Raw genomic sequence first — 21295 nt, forward strand, 5'->3', positions numbered from 1 at the left:
TTCCGGGTGCTCCCGCCGCGCGCAGCCCGGGGCGCACTTGACCGGGGTCGGGCTGCGGGGAAGGGCGGGTCTGGGGAGAACCCACGAGCGCCGCGGCGTTCTCCAGCCCCTCCTCCTCGCGGCCACCGGAGCCACAGCCTGAGCCCGAGCCGGAGCCGTAGCCGGCGCCACCTCGCCCTCCGGCTCGCGCGCCCCCAGCCATGGCTTTCGCCAATTTTCGTCGCATCCTGCGCCTGTCTACCTTCGAGAAGAGAAAGTCCCGCGAATATGAGCACGTCCGCCGGGACGTGGACCCCAACGAAGTGTGGGAGATCGTGGGCGAGCTAGGCGACGGCGCCTTCGGAAAGGTTTACAAGGTGAGGGCGCTGGGGATGGGTGGTCCCGGGCGCGTGGACCGGCTCCGGAAGGAAGGGGCGCGGGCCCCGATCAGTCCTGGTCCTGGCTCAGAAGGGCTGCCGGCCCTAAACTCGGGGTCCCGCGCTCCCGTCCTGGGGACTGTTGTTCTTTGGGGAGACCAAACGCTGGTGCCTGCGTGCTGGGCGCCCCCTCCGGGCACGGCTGCTCCCCCAGCTCGTTTCTGAGTACTTCCTGTGCGTCCAGCACCGCGCTCGGCGCCGCAGGGGGAGACAAAGGGGCGCTTATAGGACCTTGGCGTCCAAGCCGAGGCATCCGCCGTAAAACGGATTCTAGGCATAGTTTTTAAGGCCATACTGATGCTGTGAGAATGCTGAGGCGCGGAGACCGAGAAACTTCGGCCGCGTCTGAAAGGGTTGGGATCGGTAGAGCTGGGGACACACCTGAACTTGAGCCAGAGCCAGGAAAGGAGGTGGCCCTAGAGTGAGATGTTGGGCTTGGAAAAGTGGACTCGGGCTAGGCAGAAGGAAGGGGAGGTCAGGACTCTGAATATTAGGCTGCGGGGATCGGATTTGACTGTGTGTGAGTCACAGCCGGGGAGCCTTCCAGTTTGCAGTCACCTTTCCCCTAGGGGAATAAGGGAGCAGAGAGCTTTTGTGGAGGGATGGTGGGTGGGGCAGAGCTGATTAATTCTAGACACGTTTGCAGCAGTTCATTGTCTGGTTCCTGCTCCTGTGAACCAAGTCTGAAATGCTGAGTTGTACTGGGGACCCAAACACGTAGGGCTTGACTCCACCCTTCCCTGAACCTTTACTGAGAGAATCCCCCCCGTTGCTCCAGGAGGGGTCTTCCTTCCCAAATTGGGCTCCAGTAGCCCTTTAAGAGGCTGGACCACCTGGTCAGGACTTGCTCCCTGCTCTGAAAGTGGCTTAGAGCCTAGTTACCCAAGTGCAGTCCCTAGAGGGGAGCAGCATGAGCATCACCGGGGAGCTTATTAGAAATGCAGACGTGCAGGTCCCGCCCCAGCCCCGCTTAGTTAGAGTCTGCGTGTTAACAAGATGCTCAGGTGATTGCTAAGCGCCACTAAGTTTCAGAAGTGCTGCTCCTAGAGGCAGTTTTGAGGCCAACCAGGCCTGTGTGGGTGCCTGCTTTGTTACCTCACCACCTCCCCTCCGAGCCCACACTTCCTGTTGTAGGGTAGGACCCCCACCGGAGGGGAGGTCCTGTGGTTGGAGAAGCAGGCCTCTGTCTCACTCACACTCATGGCTTTCGGGCTGCCTTGATTTGCTGCCCCTTCTCTGCTTGAGGGCTCTGCATGTCTTTGAGGACAGCCAACACATTCTTTACTTGGCACAACTTTTCTTTACCCTTCTCACAGCTGCATCTTCTTCCTAGTGGCCTCAGGGGACTGCCCTCAGCCTTGCAGCTCTCTTCCTGGACATGCTGCCTTGCCTTGTCCAGTCAGAGCCCGCTCTTGCAGATGTGCCCTGTCCACCTTGAGGGCAACTGGACCCTTGGTCAGCTGGCCACATCCTTTTTGTCCACTAGATTCAGTTGGTGTTTTTAGCGCATCCTGCTGTTGGCTCTCGCTGATGGGTTTTTTTTTTTTGTCTGTTAGGGGCTGGCTTTCAATTGCAGTCTTATCCCTTTCCCCCTCAGCGTAACCCGGCTCCATATGGCTCATTTTCTTTCAAACCTAAATGCAGAACTTTGCTTTTATGCTGGTAAGATTTCCCCTTGTCAGTTTCACTTGTCATTTCCGCCTGCTTTAGCCTGGTAAAACTCCGTCACACCACTTCAGAACCCACGGTTTTCTTGTAATTAAGACGAGGGAGGTGTGTGATAGCTGATCCAACCCAATCTCATGTTCTGTGTGGGGATACTGGCCCCAGTATCCCCAGAAGGGACTAGAACCCAGGCTCTGAGCTTCAGTTTGACACTTTCCTTAGTAACCAGCTAAGGAACACCCATCTTGTATGGGCGGTGCCTGTCACCCAGGCTTCCTATTCTGAAGTGCTGCTTGCTCAGTCTCCTGATGTTGAAGTTGAAGCAGGTGTTGCTTTACTGAAGACTCTTCATCAGGGGCCATAACTCTTTCCCCTTCATTGTTCCTGGTGTGGCCACCGCAGCAGCAAAGGCTGAAAGTCCCATCTAGGGTTTATGGCTGGGACCAGGAGTTACACTGTGACACAGTGCCTGGGGAGCTAGCTGGCTGTGAACTGGGGAAGTGGTGGCACCATGTCCTCTTTCTTGTCTCTGAAGAAGCAGGTTCTCTTGGCCCCAGTGTGGCGAAGTCCTTCTTGAGGACTTCCGTGGCTAATGAAGCCTTAGAAATCCTAATTTGTCAGGTGCTTGTCAGGACAAGACTCTGATTACAGGTTTCCCGATGAGTCTTGCAGAAGTTCAGAGCCTAAACATTCACAGTCTCAAGATAGGGAGCCCCCTTTCCCCTCTTCTCCCTGATAAACTGACATGTGGCCTCAGGAGAGAAAGAGTAGGGTTGGATTAGTTTTGGGCGGAGTCAGGGTCCTTCTCACCTAATGCTTGTAGGGTGCAAACTGATTCCAAAAGAAAATCATTTCTAGCTCCTTACTAGATACAAAGTAAATGTTACAATATATAGGTGGTTTCAAAATTCTTATATCATTTCCAAAAATTTTTTTCTTTATTTTTTAACGTTTATTCAGTTTTGAGAGAGAGAGAGAGAGAGAGAGAGAGAGAGAGAGAGAGAGAGAGAGAGAGAGACTGTGAGTCGGGAAACACAGAATCCAAAGTGGGCTCCAGGATCTGAGTTGTTAGCACAGAGCCCGATGCAGGGCTCGAATCCATCAACCGCGAGATCATGACCTGAGCTGCAGTTGGAAGCTCAACTGACTGAGCCACCCAGGCACCCCTCAAAATAAAAATAAACTTTAAGAGTTGAGTTAGCAGTCTGAGATTATTTGTTTTGCCTTTTTATTCTCTTTAAAGATTTGATTTTGGGGGCGCCTGGGTGGTTCAGTTGGTTAAGCAGCCAACTTCAGCCCAGGTCATGATCTCACCGTTGGTGAGTTCGAGCCCCACATTAAGCTCTGTGCTGATAGTTCAGAGTCTGGAGCCTGCTTCGGATTCTGTGTCTCCCTCTCTCTCTGCCCCTCCTCCCCTCACACTCTTTCTCTCAAAAATAAATAAACATTTAAAAAAAATTTTATTTTTAAGTGACCTCTACCCCCCAAAATGGGGCTCAAACTCACAGCCCTGACCCAAGAGTCACATGCTCCACCAACTGAGCCAACCAGGCCCCCCATTTTTCTGCTTCTTGAATACTATTTTACATTACCTTTAAGCTGTTAAAAGGCTTATGATTTTGCAAAACTGGGAGTATACAAAGAACTATTTTTTTTTTTTTTAGGTAAAAAGAAAAACACAAGTCACATCCATTGCTGTTCACATTTTGATATATTTCCTTCCAGACTTTATCAGTTTTTATGGTGAAAAAGTTTTAATGCAGGGATGTAATCACATAATCATACATACCTACAGTGTTTTATGCCATGTTTCATTCCTAAAACCCCTTTCTGTATCATTCTAAATGCCTCCTACATACTTTACATGATGGCTCAGTACCGCCTTGATCTTAACTTACTGGATATTTAACTTTTTTAGTGAAATGATTTTTTTTAATGATTAAATGCTAATAAGTGCTATGCGCTGTGCTAAGCACTTTACACAGTATAGTTAGTTCTGCTGTAACGTAAAATAAGCGTTCCTAAAAATCTTAGAGCTGTGCAAAATCAGTAAAGAACAGACGCCTTCTAACACATGCTGCTAAGGGCACAGTGCTTAAAAATGGCAGCAGGAGCCCATTAAAAAAAAAAAAAAAGATAAGCTAAGAACCCCTTGGTACAGTTGTACACAAGCTTTGCCGATAAGAAATCCAAACACACTACAATAAACATAGCACGGTAGGGTGAGAAAGAGCTGCCCGTGCTGTGTGTGCGGGTGCGCAAGGCAGGTGGGAGCCGTGGGAGGAGGGTTATCTGAAATCCCGCACTAAGTGGGACCCAAACGTGGAGGGCCGTGGCCCAGAGGTCGCTGACAGATGTTTGAGGTGCATGCCCGCGTGTTGTGGGCATTTCTTCGCAGCTTGATTTAGCTGGGTGCAGTGTTCTGTGCTCACCTAGTGTTTCTGGCAGACAAAACTGCCCGTAAGCAAACATATTTAAGCATCTTGATGAAATTGTTCCGTAATCTATCAGTGGTCTTGGGACTGAGTCGGCATTTCCAAAGTGAGCATTATCGCTGAGCTGTACGTTGATGAACTGGTCTGCTGGTAAAGTTCTTTTTTGTGTTTCAAATCCTTTTTTAGGCTCATCTCCCAGAAGGGAGTTACTGGCCTATTTGAGGGTGGTTTTTAAAGGAAAATGAGAGGGATTAGTAGAGGCTTCCTTTTGCCCCTTGCTCTCGCGGAGGGCCAATCCCCGAGTTCTCTGGGGCCTTGGAAAGGTCAGCCCCCCTTGGGGACCTCAGGTGCCCTTGGGTTCAGAGAGCCATTGTTAACCCTCACCCTTCAAGTGCCACATCCTGGCCTGCGATTTCAGACAAAGCTGGCAAAAAGGGACGTCCAGTGAGGTGGGAGCCTGCGGTCTGGCCTTCAGCCCCTCCCGGCCAGAATCATGCTTTCACCTCCTCTCCTGCCCTTAGTTTTAAGGCCTGGGGTTTCCGGGTTTCCACTTCCTCTGGGGCTCGGTCTGTGTGCCTCCCCTCCTCCTCCTCCGGAAAGAGATCTGCCCCCAGGCAGTAACCTTGTTTCCGGCTCAGCCTAGTGTTTTTAAATAGAAGTCCGTGCTATTGTGAGTGTGTTCCTGGCACGGTCCTACACTCCAGGGGCCCTAGCTTCCTGGGGTGTTGCCCACCTTTTGGGGGGAGGGGGCATCTCTTGAGCAGCTGATTTAGCACAGGCCCTGGCGATGTGAGCTAAACATTTAACCAGATCCCTAACCCCTACTTCCATTCGGGTCCCCTGGCCTCTGGAGGTTACCCAGATGCCGGAGGGTGGGGGTGGGGGACGGCCACCGCAGGGCCTGCCACCCCACAGCCCCCAGAAAACAGCCCTGTTTCAGCTGCCGCTTAGGCTGGTACAACTGGGTGATTAAGGGAAGAAATGGGGTGGAAACCCAAGTTAGGGACCTCCCACTCTGAGCCTCAGGCTCTTATTTGTAAATGAAGGTGATAAGTCAGAGGATGGGAGGGCCGAAGATGCTGAGAGGCAGTATCATACTCCTAGCTCCTGGTCCCCACCCAGGAAGTGGGCCGGAAAGGAAGATACTTTGTTATTGTTGATGCTCTTGAATCAGAAGGTCCTGGCCAGTTACTGCTGTTTAACTGGGGACAAGGAAGAAATACGTGTTTTAGTGAGATAGAACCAGCACGAGTTCGCTCCTTGCGGACTCCCAGATAGACTACACCAGGTAGAGCTGTCACACGGAAACTTTCAGGACAGCATGGGGAATAAAGCTGGGATTCCTGGAGCAGGGGTGAATGGGCTCCTTTTGTTTAGGGTTAGGATGAATAGTTAGGAAGGGGAGCCTCGCACACACCTTGAGGAAACATACTGATATGCACGTTGTATGTTACATAAATGAGGCTTGTGCTCCTTAGGCAGAGATTTTAGTATCATAATGAGGGGAAGGTAACTGTCAGTCATTCTGCAGCTCCCTCCGTGGTCCATCTGTGCAGGTGTAGGTTGGGGGTTGGGCTCAAACTGGTCCGGGTGGTCTGGGCCAGTGGAGTTTGTCCTGGCCGTCCTTAGTGCTCAAGGGGGAGTTTCGGTTTCCTTCGGGGATGCTATGTCCATCGGGCCTTTTGCCTGAGTTGAGAGATAGTTGGAAGGAAGAGCCTAAGGGAAAAGGTGGGACAAATGTCGGTGGGTACAAGCAGGTGAGCAGTACAGGTCAGGTCTTGGGGTCTAGCTGGTGACGGTAGCTTGGCTCTTAATGCCAGGGCTCACCACCTTGGCATTGTTGACGTCTTGGGCAGCAGGTCTTTGTTGTAGGGGCCGTCCGTGCATTATTGGATGTTAGCAGCATCCTTAGCCTCTACTCATTGGAAGTGCCACCAGGGCCAGTACCACCTCCCCCTCGGCCCCCTAGTAGTGACAGCCAGGAATGTCTCCAGACGTTGCCACGTGCCCTCTGGGAAGCAAAATTGCTCCAGCTGGGCACCCCTGCCTCATTGGGATGAACTGGCTCGATTCAGTTTGGCAAACTGTTTATTCGTGTCTATGTGGCAGGTCCCTAAGCATTATGTTGAGAACCTCAGGCCTTGCAGCCACATGGACCAGGATTTGAATCCTGGCTGTCCCACTTAGCAGCTGGGCGATCTGGGGCGAGTGGCTTGTCTCTGGGCCTCGGTTTTCTCATGTGTACAGTGGGACTGAGACTAGTGCTCACCCCACACGAAGGGCACTGCATTTGGCTCATAGGAGGTGCTCAGTGTGGCCTGCAGCCCCTGCTGCTGCTTGGTGGGGGGAGAGGGGAGGAAATAGGGGGTCCTGCTGGAGGGAAAGTGGAGGAAGGGGAAGCTTCCACCAGGCAGGATAGGTGGGCTGGTGCTAGCACGCCAGAGAGAAGGAAGCCTGGGCCGGGAGAGAGGTCAGATAGTGAGGCCTCAGGTTGCCCGCCTGCCCACTGATTTGTATGGCCCCCTCGGTGGCTGAACCAAATTTGAAGTGACTGCCAGCATTTTGAAATCGTGTGTCACATAAAAGCCCCCCTTCCCTCTGGCTACCACCAATCTGTTCTCTGTATTTGTGAGTCTGTTTTTGGTTGCCTTGTTGCTTTTTTCCCTAGATTCCACATATAAGTGAAATCATATGACCCTGGTCTTTCTTTCTGACTGACTTCACTTAGCGTCATACCCTCTAGGTCCATCCGCGTTGTCCCAGATGGCAAGACCTGCATGGTGATATACAACACCACGTCTTCTTTAGGCATTTATCCATCACTGGACACATGAGTTGCTTCCATATCTTGGCTGTTGTAAACCATGCTACAGTAAACATCAAGGTGCATATGTCTATGTCTTTTTGAATTCGTACTTCCACTTTCTTTGGGTAAATACCTTGTAGTGGAAATACTGGGTTGTGCACTATTTCTATTTTTAACTTTTTGAGGAACCTCCATACTGTGTTCCACGGTAGCTTCAGCAGTTAGCATTCCTACCAGCAGTGCACGGGGCGGGGTGGGGGGGGTGTGGTTCTTTTTCTGCACATTCTCACCTACTCTTGTTTCTTATTTTTGATACTAGTCATTCTGAGTGTGAGGTGGTATATTGTGGTTTGGATTTGCATTTTCCTGATGATCAGTGATGTTGAGCATCTTTTTATGTGTCTGTTGGCCACTGATTTTGTGTTTTTGTTTTGTTTAAAATTTTTTTTTAACATTTATTTATTTTAGATACAGAGAGAGACAGTGTGATCAGGAGAGGGGCAGAGAGAGAGAGGGAGACACAGAATCTGAAGCAAGCTCCAGGCTCTGAGCTGACAGCTCAGAGCCCGATGCAGGGCTTGAACCCACAAACCACAAGATCATGACCTGAGCCGAAGTCGGACACTCAACCCACTGAGCCACCCAAGCACCACTGTTTTAATTTTTTGATTTACATCCAAATTAGTTAGCATTTAGTGCAATGATGATTTCAGGAGTAGAATCCAGTGATTTCATCCCCTGTGTCTAACTCTCAGTGCCCCTCCCAACAAGTGTCCTCCTCAATGCCCATCACCCATTTAGGCCATCCCCCCACCCACACGCCCTCCAGCAACCCTGTTTGTTCTCTGTGTTTATGAGTCTCTTATGGGGCACCTGGTGGCTCAGTTGGTGGAGTGTCCGACTTCAGCTCAGATCATGATCTTGCTGTTCGAGCACGGAGCCTGCTTTGGATTCTGTGTCTCCCTCTCTCTGTTTCTCCTTTATTCATGCTCTGTCTCTCAAAAATAAATAAATGTTGAAAAAAATTAAAAAAATAGTCTCTTATGTTTTGTCCCCCTTCCTGTTTTTATATTATTTTGCTGTTCGCCACCAGTTTAATAGTATGTTTTATTTAACTCAATATATCCAAAGTATCATTTCAGCATATAATCATTACAGAATAAAAGAGATATTTAGTATTCTGGTTCCATAGTAAGTCTTTGAAATCCGTTTGTGTTTGTGTTTACGGCACCTCTCAGTCTGTTCCAGCCACATTTCAGGTGCTCAGTAGTGACGCGTGCCCGCTTACACGGTGCAGTGCACAGCCGGCCTCTGATGTTTACCAACACCTTGTGCCTTCCTCCTGGGCCCCTCTACACGCTTCCGTTGCCACCTCAAGTCCAGTGGTCAGTGGGTTTGGGAGCTGGGCATGGCCTGAGGGGCTGGCTAGGGCAGGGCCAGATCAAGAATACCGTTTGGGAGCCCAATCAAGAAGGCCTTGAATGGTGAGGAATTTGGTTGTGTTGGTTTTGAGCTCAGGTAATGTGTGTCCAGGGACTGACCGGATCAGCCTCAGGCGGTGTTAGAGAGGAGCTATTTCTGGATGGTCACCAGAGTGGGGCAGTTGGGGGATGTCAGAGCCAGGTTTCCTGGCTGCCCAAGGCCAGGGTGGCCGGTAATGAGAGAAGGCGGGGACAGAGGGGCTACACCCTGGTGGCTGGAGCAGGTGGGGTAGGAGGAAAGGCCAGATCTGTGGTTGGGACCCAAGTCAGAGCCCAGGGAGAGGAACTGATGGAAGGCAAGCAATCCAAGGATGAGATCTTGTGCCATGGGTGGGAGGCATGGAAGATTCTAGAGAGCAAGGGATGGTAGTTAGGAAGAAGCATGAAGTTAGGGAGGGTGAGGTGGGAAGGGAAACTCATGTTTGCATCAGAGGCAGCACCAGGCGAGGATGAGTTTCTGGAGTTACAGCCCAGCTCTCTGCCTCCTTGGGCCGTGTGATCCTGGGAAAAGTCCTTCCCTGTGCCTCTGTGTCTTCAGCGGCACGACAGCCCTAGGATGGGGTTGGAGAGTGAGATAACTCACGTGAATCACTTGGCCCAGGACCGTGGAAAAGCTCAAGTCCACGTTAGCCTTTAGAAGTCTTCACTGAGTACTTGCCGTGTGCCTGGCGCTGCGGGTTCCAAGGCTAACGAGGTGAACGGGATGCTGTTCTCATCTGCCCCCCGTTTATGGTTCTGCTGAGCTCCTGAGAGGCAAGGGTCAGCGGCCTGTCACCGCACCTGCGGGAGCAGAGGCCCAGAGAAGTGCACCATAGACTTGCTTAGGCTCACACAGCTTTTCCATGGCGAGGCTGGGACTTGAATCTAGATGTTTCTGGCTAGGGGCCTGAGCCTTTCCTTCTGTACGGTGTGGAGGGAAAGACGGGGGTGGGGCGGCTTAGTGTGAGGAGAAGTTCCAGGGTCACTTCAGTGTGGTGTCTCCCTGTGGCCTTGGTGCCTCCGTGCCCAGGAACGGGACCCTCCTTCCTAGGCCTGCCTCAGCCTTGGCTGGATCTGAGCCCCGCGATGGGGGCGGCGGCCTCTCACGCAGAGGAAGTGGTGACTGGTGTCGGCAGGGCTCAGGCTCACACAGGAAGTGGCAGGGGAAGCTGGGTGCCCCTGGCCTCCTCCCGGGGCTCTGGCGGGTGTGGGCCTGCTGGTGTCCCAGCACCCTAAGGTTCTGGGTCCTCCTGAGGGCTGCCAGCAAGGGAAGGAGGCACTTTACCGCCAAGAGCTTCCTTCTCCCTTCCCCTTTCTCCCTACCCCCTTCTCCCTCCTCCCCTGTACTCACCTTCTTCTTCACCCACACTTTTCTCTCTTCCCCTTTCTCTCTGCTTTCCCCTTTGCTACACTTTTTTTTTTTTTCCCTTTCCCCATAACTTGCTTACTTTGTTTCTTCACTAACCGGCAATACCAGAGCCATAACTGAGGCCCTGAGACTCCAGAGGTTTAACCTCTGTGCGGATAACTAAAGAGTTAACTCTAGCCAGCCTCTCTGTCCAGTGGGGGAGGGGAGGAGGGTGGGCCCACTGAGAGGAGTTGAAGGAAGGACATCCCTTTTCTGTCTCAGGGCCTTTGCACTTGCCGTTCTTGCTGCCTCTCACTTTCTTCCTCCTACTCTGTGCAGCCAGGGCTCCTTCTCATCTTCTGGGTCTCAATTTACATGTCCCCTCACAGAGAGGCCTGCCCTGACCATCCCTCCCTGGTGACAGTTCTCTGCTGATTTCCTTGGGAGCTCCAGTCACAAACTGGGTTTCCTGTGTGTGTCTTCTTGCTTCTTTTCTTTCCTCTCTGGAAGATGTAAGGTCCCCGAAGGCAGGGAGTTCTCCTTTTTTGTGTGGCTAACATAATAGATGCTCAGTTAATTTCTCCTGTATGACTGAACGACCAATGAGTAAATGCCAGCCCCATCTTCCTCTCCCTGTAGGCGGCCCTGCACTGGGATGATGCGTGTAGGGTAGGCACAGGGATCAGTGCTGAGCTGTTTCCTCATTTCTCTGCCTACTTGCTGTGTGACTTGGGGAAGTTACCTCACCTCTCTGAGCCCCTCAGTATCTCGAGCTATAAAATGAGGATCAAACTAGTGCTTCCCTTAGAGAGCTTAATAGAAGACTGAGACCCGGCCAGTCCTCACCATAGTGTGCAGAATGGAGGAGGCAGCAAATGTTGTGCTTGTGTTGCTGCTGACTTCTGCGGGGTGACCAGCACACCATCTCCCCTTGTTGGTCACGCAGGAGGCTGCTTCTTGCATAGAAGTTAGTGTGATGGGTTCCTAGGGATCAGCCCAAGGCTTCTCACTCTTTTGCTGTGTGTTATGCTGAAGAAGGGATAAAGAGGCTCCTTCCAGCCTCTGAGAAGGTGGCAGTCTCACTCCCTGCGGCTCTGGGGGTGGAAGAGCCACACTCTTGCCCTGCGCCTGCCTTTGCCCTCCTTCCTGGAAAGCTGCAGGCTGTTTTGTCTGGGAGCCCAGACCCAATTCCTGGCCCCCAAGGAGGCCCGTGCAGTCAAAGCTGGCTTTGTCGCCCTGAGGCAGTGACCCCTCAGAGCTGGCCTGCTTCCCTGTGTGGCCTTGACATTCCTTCTACCTTTGTTTTGTTACTTGGTGGGCTCTAGTTCCCCTGGCTCTTTTTCAAGCCTCCTTCTCCCTCCAGTGCCCTCCACCCCCACCGCACTTTGAGGTGACAAAAAACTCATTGCCCCCTCTGTCTGGGGCTCTGCCTGGTCTGCACAATGTCTACTGTGGCCGGCAAGGTGAACCTCAGAAGGTCTGTGGGGCACCCCAGCCCTCGCAAGGGAGCCCCGCCTCCGAGGCTCCTGGCTTGGTGGTGCGCAGGTCCCAGCTCAGCCATTGCCTCTGCTGTGTGACTTTGGGCAAGTGACATTACCCCTCTGAGCCTCAGTGTCCTTCTCTGCAAAATGGGGATAACACCGTCCCTCTCACAAGTGGGACATAAGTCCTGTCCTACACCGTGGAATCCAGGCAGGAGGTGTTTCAAATGGTAATGGAAGTTTTCTCTGGGACTGTGGGTGTTCTGTTTGTAATTGAAGTATGATTCATGTACAGTGTTATTGGTTTCAGGTGTGCCACATGGTGGTTCAACAGTTCTGTGTCTTTATACCTGCAGTCTTGGGAGGCCAGGACCCTGGGGCACACAGCCAGGATACAGCAGGACTGGCCTGAGCCCAGCTTTACATGTTTATTAAGTTTGTTTATCTTTGAGATAGAGAGAGGACAGAGTGTGAGCAGGGGAGGGGCAGAGAGAGGGAGACACAGAATCCAAAGCAGGCTCCAGGTTCTGAGCTGTCAGCACAGAGCCCGATGTGGGACTCGAACTCACAAACCACGAGATCATGACCCGAGCCAAAGTCGGACTCTCAACCGACTGAGCCACCCAGGTGCCCCCAGCTTTCCATGTTTATGGTATCTAGTGTGGGTCAGGGCGTGGGGAGGGCTGCCCACCTGCGTGACCTTGAGGCATGAAGCGTCCCCCAGCCTTTTGGAGAGCTGTCTGGCATCACGCAATCAAGTCTCGGACCTCTGGACGCAGCACTGTGTGACAGCGTGGAGTGCCCTGACCCTGTGTCCGATCTGTGATGGCCCCTCCCCTCAGCGGAACAGTCTGCGGCTATTGGTGATGATACTGTGGAAGTGTTTTGTGATCCAAAGGGCTGTTTGTGATGCGTCGGTAAACGGCATGACAGTCACTGCATACGATATATGTGCATACTGTTCAGCGAAATGAAAATGACAGATCAGTGTGCACAGTTTAACCCCAGTTGTATAAGGTGTGGAAGAAGACATCTGTGGAGAGAGAGAACAGTGAACAAACATTTGTGGGTGCTCGCTGCACGTCAGCCCGGTTCCGAGCATCTTTCACGTATTAACTCCGTGAATAAGCTCTGTGAATGCTCACAACAGCCCGCAAGACAGGACCTGCTAGCATCTTTATTGTAGAGGAGGAAAGTGAGGGACAGGGAGGTCACGTAAGTCCCCCGGGACCCCACAGCTGGAGAAGGTTAGGGTGGGTACAGCCATAGTATTCACTGGCAGGAGGTGCTACAAAGTGCTAAGGGCAGTTTTCTCTGCCTTTACGGGTGTTTGTCTTTAACTTCGGTGTAACAGTGTTCTGTTAGTTTCTATTAGCAGACCACATAACGATTCAGTAATTCAGTGTGATACTCCGCCCGCGTTCACCACAATGAGCGGTTACCATCTGTCCCCAAACAACATCACAGTATTATTGACCTATATTGTAATTTTTATCTCCACGACTTATAACTGGACGTTTGTGCCTCTTAATCTCCCTTAACTATTTCACCACCCCCTACCCACCTCCCCTCTGGCAACAGCCAGTTCCCTGTATTTAAGAGTCTGTTGGTTCATTTCTTTGTGTTTTAGATTCCGTGTATAAGTGAAATCATAAGGTGTTTGTCTTTCCGTTTCATTTTGTTTCACTTAGCATGATGCCTTCTAGGTCCATTCACAGGGTTGTGGGTGGTTTGTCTTCTTTGTAATAATATATTTTGAAGACTCTTTTGTTTTTTAATGTTTATTTCTTTATTTTTGTGGTGGGGAGGAGCAGGGAGAGAGGGAGAGAGAGGGAATCCCAAGCAGGGGCTTGAACTCGCAAACCGTGAGATCATGACCTGGGCTGAGATCAAGAGTTGGGTGCTTGATGGACTGAGCCACCCAGGCGCCCCTTGCAGTCTCTCTTTAATGAGTGTGTGCTGTGTGAGGACAACAGCAGACAGAAGCACAAAAGGTGCTGTTGAGGGTAGCGTGAAAGCAGTTTTAAGCTCTGAGGGTTGGAACCGCCTGGAAAGCCGGGGTGATGAGAGCACAGGTCCCCGAGGTGGTGGTGAAGGAGGAGGGAGGGAAGCCAGATACAGTGTCTGGGTGGCGCTGGAGGGAGGAGCCCTGGAGAAAGGTGCTTCCGTCTTCTCTCCCTCCTCTCAGCTCTTGACCCCTGCACTGCCCTCCTGCTGTGACTCAGCACCCATTCCTCTGCGGGCCCTCCCCTGGCTCCAGGGGGCTTGAGAGAAGTGGGAGCAGCTGCTTCTCACCTCCCTTATCAGCACTAGGTGGGGTTGGAGCCCCATCACTTGGAAGAGCTAAGATCTGAAGACTCCCACATACGGGGCCTAGTTGGACGGGTTGCCGGCGTTTTCTGTCAAGGCCACCGTGTGGTATCTTGGAGGCTAATCCTGTTGGGTTTTGGTTTTTTATTTGCTAGTCCAGAAGGATTTGGAGGCTCAGCCTTTCCCTGCCGAGCCAGGATGGCTTTCCAGGCGTCTCTTCCCCTCGGGAGAGAGGATTAAATGGCCGTCTTTGGAAGCTGTACTGCTCCTCTGCTTTGTGTTTCCCAATCTTTGCCATCCTTAAGTGTCACTTGTTCTGAAACTTGGCAGTCTCTCGCTTGTCCTGAGCTGCAACTTGGCCCAGCGATTATTGATAGGGAAGTAAGTGGTTTCTCTCCACTTGGCAGGATGCATTAAGTGTGGATATCCTGCTCAGTGAAAGGCTTTGGCTTCCCCAAGGTAGAGAGGAGACAGCTTTCGAAATCAGAGAACTGCCAGAGATTCAGGAATATAAATATGTTGAGGAGAAAATGGACTTCTTATCACTTTCCTTTCAAGAAAATTTTTTATGTTTTATTTATTTTTGAGAGAAACAGAGAGAGAGAAAGAGACAGACACTATGTGACCAGGGGAGGTTCAGAGATAGAGGGAGACACAGAATCCCAAGACAGGCTCCAGGCTCTGAGCTGTAAGCACAGAGCTCAATGCGGGGCCAGAACCCACGAACCATGAGATCATGACCTGAGCCGAAGTCGGACACTTAACCGACTGAGCCACCCAGGTGCCCCTTGTCACTTTCTTTTCTACCCTTAGGACATCATTTCTATTTTTGCACAAAGGTACAAATGTCAATTCATTCATCCATCCATAATTTAAAAATACTTAATGTATACTGTGGCTGAACATGGTGGCAGATATATTGGTGAACAAGTTAAACATGTTTTTAGATTTTTGAAAACCAAACACACATGGTCCTAAGGGAGGACTGTAATATCCAATAGTTGACCATTAACCCATGGTGATTTATAAACTTTCTCATGTGTCTCTGGAACTGTCCACATCTCTGCAGGAAACTGAAGTCTGGTTTCTTGCCTTCCCAAAGGGCACTTGGCTGGTAAGTAGCAGAGTTGGAATTTGAACCTAGGTCCTGTGCTATTTCCATTCTACAATCACTTGATGGAAATTTGCCCATTTCTAAGTTGGCCAAGAAGGGGACATGGGTGGGATGGAGTAGGGGTAGGTAGGTGCCAGTTGAAAAAACTTTCTTGGCTGCAAAATTAGGGGAAGGAGAGAGTCTGGTGTTCATAGAAGCCAACCATGTAGGCTCAGGGCACCTGGGTGGCTCAGTCAGTTAAGCATCGGACTCTGGATTTTGGCTCAGGTCATGATCTCATGGTTTGCGAGTTTGAGTGCTGCATCAGGCTCCACACTGACAGCATGGAGCCTGCTTGAAATCATCTCTCCCACTCTCTCTGCACACGTGCATGCTCTCTCTCTCAAATAAACAAACTTAAAAAAAAACAAAGCAGGCTCTAGTACCTTTTGGGGAAAAAAGATTTAATGATTGTTTACTGCCCAGTCATACTTTCATTCCTTTCTTCCTCTCTCACATACACCTGTTCTCCCATCCACCCGTCCAGATTCCTGCTCACTCACTGTCCTGTCCGTCCATCCTGCCACACACCCATCCTTCTATATAACCCTCTCTCCCTCCCTCTCTTCCACTAACCCATCCACCTTCCCTCCCGTCGTCCACCTGTCCATCCAGCTACCCATCCACTACCTGTCTGCCCACCCACTGTCCCTTCTTCCCACGTACACACCCTCCCATCCTCCTACCCACCGAGTGTTCTATTCCGGGCTCTGTGGGGGAGGCTAGAATGAATCAGACATGGACTTACAACCACATCAGAGAGGGGATTTTTGAACACAGATGACTGGGGTACCAGGAGGTCTGTGAAGAAAGCCTGAATAAGGTGTGGAATAGTAATAGGGAGTTGGGGTTCTGAGAGCACCTCATGGAACAGGCTGTGGAGTTAGACCTTGTGGGATAAACACAGGTATGCAGAAGGCACTCTGCGGGGCAGGGGGAAAGAGGGGGAAAGAGCAGAAAGAAGGGCATGGAAGTAGGAAGCAGGAGGGCACTGGCCATAGCAGGGGGCGTATTTGGAGGAGTAGTGGAATTCTGGAAAAGTAGAAGGGGTAAGTCCCCAGGGCTCCGTGTCCCAGGTGGGGAGTTTGGGGATTCGCGTCGGCAGCAGGGAGCCATTGAAGGTTGCCCCAAACGGGTTTCTGGTTGAAGGCAGTGAAGGGAGAGACGGAGGACAGGCACATATGGAACCTGGGTGGGAGTCCCTGGAGATACTTCCTCTGGGGGGTGGGTAGGGGGGTCCTGAAGGGAAAGAGTCCTGGGCAGAAGGCTGGGCCTGAGTCGAGCCCTGACCGCACTTCCTAGCTGCGTGACCTGGGACAGAGCCTTCATTTTTTAATAGCAGCCAGCTGCACTGCTGCCTACCTCATGGACCTACGCTGGATACTGGGGATGTATCCTGACGCTTATCCCGCCTCAGGAGACCTTAGGACGTCTTGGTCGGCCTTCTTCCTGGCCCCACAGGACCCAAGCCTCTGGCAGCCTGGGCCATGGTACACAGGCTCCCCTCCTCCACCGACTCCCCCAGCCAGGGGGCTCGTGGAATCCGAACCCAAGGCCACATTGGCTGCCTGTCCCTGGCTTGGCGTCTGGTGCCATCAGGCTACTCTGCTTGGATTTACATTGGTCCCTTTCCCCTGCACGTTGCCAGTCCTGCTGCGACCTTGTGTGCTGTGCGCTTTCCTCTGTCCGTAACAGAGTGGAAGCCTTTCCTGTGAGTGGTGACAGGCCCCAGCACACACACAGATAAAAAACGTTTTTGGGCAGGGACACCACAGCTGTGTATGTAGGACACAGACCAAGCTTCTTCTTAGTTCCAGTGGCCTGGCCCGTCTTTGACACGTGCCTGGCACAGCCATCCAGGATCCAGAGGACAGGAAGTACAGAAACCTTTAGCCTTCTCCATTCTTGGGCTCTGGCCCACACGCCCAGGCTGCGCATCTGACAGGTCAGCTGGGAGCCTTCCCTCACAGCTGCCCGCCTCCCCGCCTTCCAGTGAGGTTGCTAGGAGACCTACTCCAGACTGATCATCGCCACCTGAGGTTCTACCCACCTTTTGCACTTGAGACCTTTGTTTCTTCCTAGACAAAGAAATGCACGTCTCTGAGGCTGGGTCTGGGACAGGGGAGGGAGTTTCAGATGCTCCCTCATCTTTATGAGAAAGTATTTTCTGCCTGGTGCAGCCTTCTGTTCAAAGAACTTCGTGCAGTGGTAGGAACGCGCTGTTTCTCCTCTACTCAGTGTGGCTGGTAGCTGCCATATTGGATGGCGCAGCTCCAGAGGGTTCCTGAGAGGACAAGGGTGCCCATCTCTGGGTACATTGAACACAAGGTCAAGATAAAGTGGTTACTTCTGGGCCGCCATCCTCGGTCTGTCCTTGCTGGGACCCCTGTGGGTAATTGTCAGACTTTGTTGAGGGAAGTGAACTGTTACAAGCCACTTGTATTCTTTCTGCCACGTTTTCCGGTTCTCCTGATTTGTAGGTGCACACGGTCTCCCCAAAGTTCTAGCTTAGCCTCGTTTAATTACCCTGCTTTGTTGACTTACTATTGTGGCTTAATGATTTTTTTCTCATTACTATATTGTTTTCCTATTTATCATCTTAAAGGGCTCCTAAATATCCCACTGAGTGAATTTGACCATTGTCTTACTATTGAACATTTAGGTTCTTTCTGTTTTTTTTTTTTTTCTTTGCCATTGTTCTGGATTACTGTGACCATGATCCTAGTACATTTCTTTTGTTGCCATTATTTGAATGATTTCCTGGCCTTAAATTCTTAAGAATGAGGGCTGACAGGCTTAAAAGAGATTGTTAAGGATTTTATTATTTTTTTTATTAAAAAATTTTTTTTGGTTTATTTATTTTTGAGACAGAGCACAAGTAGGGAAGGGGCAGAGAGAGAGGGAGACAAAGAATCAGAAGCAGGCTCCAGGCTCTGAGCTGTCAGCACAGAGCCTGATGCGGGGCTCGAACCCATGAACCATGAGATCATGACATGAGCTGAAGTCAAACGCTTAACTGGCTGAGCCACCCAGGCGCCCCTGATTTTTGTCTTTGGAGGATTGAAAACGGGTGCTTGAGTGGCTCAGTCGGTTATCCAACTTCACCTGAGGTCATGATCTTGTAGTTTGTGAGTATGAGGCCTGCGTCAGGCTTGCTGTGTAGCACAGAGCCCATTTCAGATCCTCTGTCTCTCCCTCCCCTCCCCAAAATAAACATTAAAAAGAAATTGAATCTTTGTATTTTGTCAGTAAGGAGTATACCCATTTTACCACCCGCTTTGTCACCAGTGCTGGAAGTTGTCATTATTCCTTGTTTTCATTAATTTAATAAATATAAATCTCTACTTTTTGGGAGGAAGGTGTTTTTTTGGCAGAAGAATGCCCTGGTTTCTGTAGTAACCATGTTTTCCACTCAGGGCTTTGTGTCCTGGGTTATCAGTTAGGTCCTTGGAGGGGCCTTGGTGAAGATCACTTTGGAGGTCTTGGTGGCCCTTTTCGAGGTGGCCCTAGTTACATGTGTGGTGTGCGGTGAAGCACCTCCACAGACGCCTGCTCTCTGCTGGAATGACCCCCAGAGACAGCATGCGTACTTACCTTTTGGTGGCAAATGACAAGTCCAGTTACCCATGTGACTGAAAAGTGTAAGGGCAGACCCTGTCTTCAGGAACAGCTGGCTCCAGGTGTCGCAGACCTTGGCATCTGCCCTCCTCCATTTGTGGGCCCTGCTTCCCTTGTCCTGGCTTCGGCCTCAGCAGGCTCTCCGAAGGAATGGCCACATGTGCTGTCAAATCCTTCCATTCTACCAAGTTAGCAACCTCAGAGAAAGAAAAGCCTTCTTTCCTAATAACTTTACGAAAAAACCAGAACAACCCAGGGGCGCCTGGGTGGCTCGGTCGGTTAAGTATCTGCTTTTGCTCAGGTCATGATGTCATGGTTTGTGGGTTCGAATCCCATGTCTGAGCCTGCTTCAGATTCTGTATCTCCCTCTCTCTCTGCCCCTCCCCTGCTTGCACTCTGTGTCTCTCTGTCTCTCAACAATAAATAAATGTTAAAAAAAAAAAAAAAACCCAAAACCAAAACAACCCCCAATCCACCTCGGTACAACCCTGTTGGCCCGCCTTGGGTCACTTGTGCAAGTCTGAAGTGCCGGGGGTGACTGAGAGATCCAGGCACGCGTAGCTGGGCACGCGTAGCTGGGCCCGCGCTGAGCTCCGGGACAGGGTGGGCTCAGCTCCTCCTGAATCCCCTGCACCCAGAGGACGGGGCAGTTGCTAAAGGAAAGAAGAGCTATGAATCTGCAAGGGGGATGGCAGCTGTCCCAGACTGACCCCGGTCGCTGCAGTCACTTTTGTGGACTCTGTTTCCTCATCTGCAGAGGGCACCAGGGCGTTGGGATTTAGGAGAGGGGGCTACCATTTTCCTGGTTTCTGAGTTCTGTGATCTCAGCTCTTTCCCTGGAGGAGGTGGGAGGGCCACCGTGATCAGCCTGCAGCTGGGAGGGGAGGTGTGGGCTCGGGTTGTTCCCGCAGCTGCCGCTTTGTGACGGACTTTCAGGAAGCCCCTGGCCCCTCGAGTGGACCTGACTGGCCTGGCCTTGGCCCCTTGGGTGGGGTGGAGCTCCCTGCTGGGAGGGTTGTGCCCACCTCCTCCAGGCTGGGCGCCTGAACCACACAAGGGGGAAGATTGTTCCCGCTGAGGTGCCTGGGCCAGTAAACACAAGTGGCCACTGTGTGTCTGCTCTCAAGGGTGTGGGCTGAGGCGTTAGTCACTGCCAGCCAGCAGCGGCGGGCTGGGCGGGGGCTCCCCCATCCTTTGCTGGACCCCAGCCTTGCCTCTGCCAGTGGGAGAGATGGACGTCAGAGGCCACAGACAGCCACTTGTTCTTGATGGGACTCCTTGCCTGTCAACTCCCACAGGTGCCCCATCCACTTGGACCAACCTCAGCTTTCCAGGACCGACCCACTCTCCAAGATGCCCTTGCATTAGACCACGGAGAGCGCATGGGCATCATTACCCCTACCCTGCTACTGCAGAGGGGGGAAACTGAGGCCCAGACAGGCCCTTTGCAGAAGTCGACCACTGGCAAAGAGGTCAAGAGCATGGACACTAAAGCCACATAGACCTGAATTCAGCTCCCAGCCCCGTTGTTTATCTGCTGTATGTTCTTGAGCAAGTGGCTTTACCTCTCTGAGCATGAGCTTTCTTATACATAAAATGAGGCTCTTCAAAGTACCTCACTGGTATAAACATTAACTGAGGGGGTCAAAGCATGTCCTTTTGTGCCCTCTCTAGGCTGTGTTGCTTCAGCGAGTTTCACTTTCATGACGTGTTTACGCTGGAGGGTAGCATAAAGTGGGGTTTGTGGTTATCTCAAAGTCAGTGCTGCTATTGTTCTGAGGCCGCAGCTCATTGGCTGACGTGATCACATCCTCCTCCCTGAGCCAATCATGTTCTGATTGACCCGCATGAGTCACCCACCCACTCCTAGAGGTGGAGGTGGATTCTGCTCCAGGGCACTTTAGGGACTAGGAATGAGGGTGGGTTAGCTCCCCGAAGGAAAATCTGGAAGGGTGAATTATGTCATGGGAGGGCAGTGACTCCTAACACCAGAAACTATCTGTTCACTAGAAAAGGGCCTCCCCTAGAAGGTGAGCTCAGTGAATAATGGTTGAATGAGTGAACCCAGAATAAACTGATTCCTGGCAGCCTAGTGTAGTCAAGGGAACACTGGTTGGGTCTTGAGGTGGGGGGTAAGGAGACCACCCCAGCTCACAATCCTGGGTGGGTCCTGGTAGTCTTTGAGCCTTAGGCTGCTAATCTGGGAAATGGGCTTGATGGCAAAGGCCTGCCTTAAAGGCCCATGGGTGGATTAAAGTGTGGTATTTTAAGTACTTAGCAACTGCCAAGCATGCTATCTGTTGTCTAAATTCATTTATCTTCAGCAGTGGGAGGTGCAGCAGGAGCGCTGGGTGCTCCCCAGGGAGGGCTGGTTGGGAAGAGATTTGGGGTTCAGGCTCTTTGAGCAAGGCCGCCAGCATTCACATTCGGATCTGCTTTCACTCTCCCTTGCTCTGTGACCTGAGGCAGATCACCATGCCTCTCGAAACCTCTGTTTTCTCATCTGGAAGTTGGGGTTACTGATAGTTATCTCCAAGGGCTGGGTGGAGGATGAGGTGAGAAATTCCACTGAAGGCCCATCCAGGCACATGGTGAGTGCACAG

General features: G+C 51.6%; 1 protein-coding gene across 2 annotated transcripts in view; it reads left to right on the forward strand.

Moving 5' to 3' along the window:
• The first annotated feature begins 6 nt into the window (after nt 1-6).
• Nucleotides 7-21295, forward strand: part of STK10 (serine/threonine kinase 10) — a 119005-nt gene continuing 97716 nt past the window's right edge. Inside the window, exon 1 of one of the 2 annotated variants that reach the window (XM_029942859.1) lies at nt 7-356. In XM_029942859.1, the coding sequence (XP_029798719.1) occupies nt 201-356 (156 nt within the window). In that variant the 5' untranslated portion in view covers nt 7-200. The remainder of the gene's footprint in view (nt 357-21295) is intronic. The other variant, XM_029942860.1, reaches the window with a different exon arrangement.

The sequence above is a fragment of the Suricata suricatta genome, chromosome 6 (assembly GCF_006229205.1).
Source record: "Suricata suricatta isolate VVHF042 chromosome 6, meerkat_22Aug2017_6uvM2_HiC, whole genome shotgun sequence".
Taxonomy (NCBI): Eukaryota; Metazoa; Chordata; class Mammalia; order Carnivora; family Herpestidae; genus Suricata; species Suricata suricatta.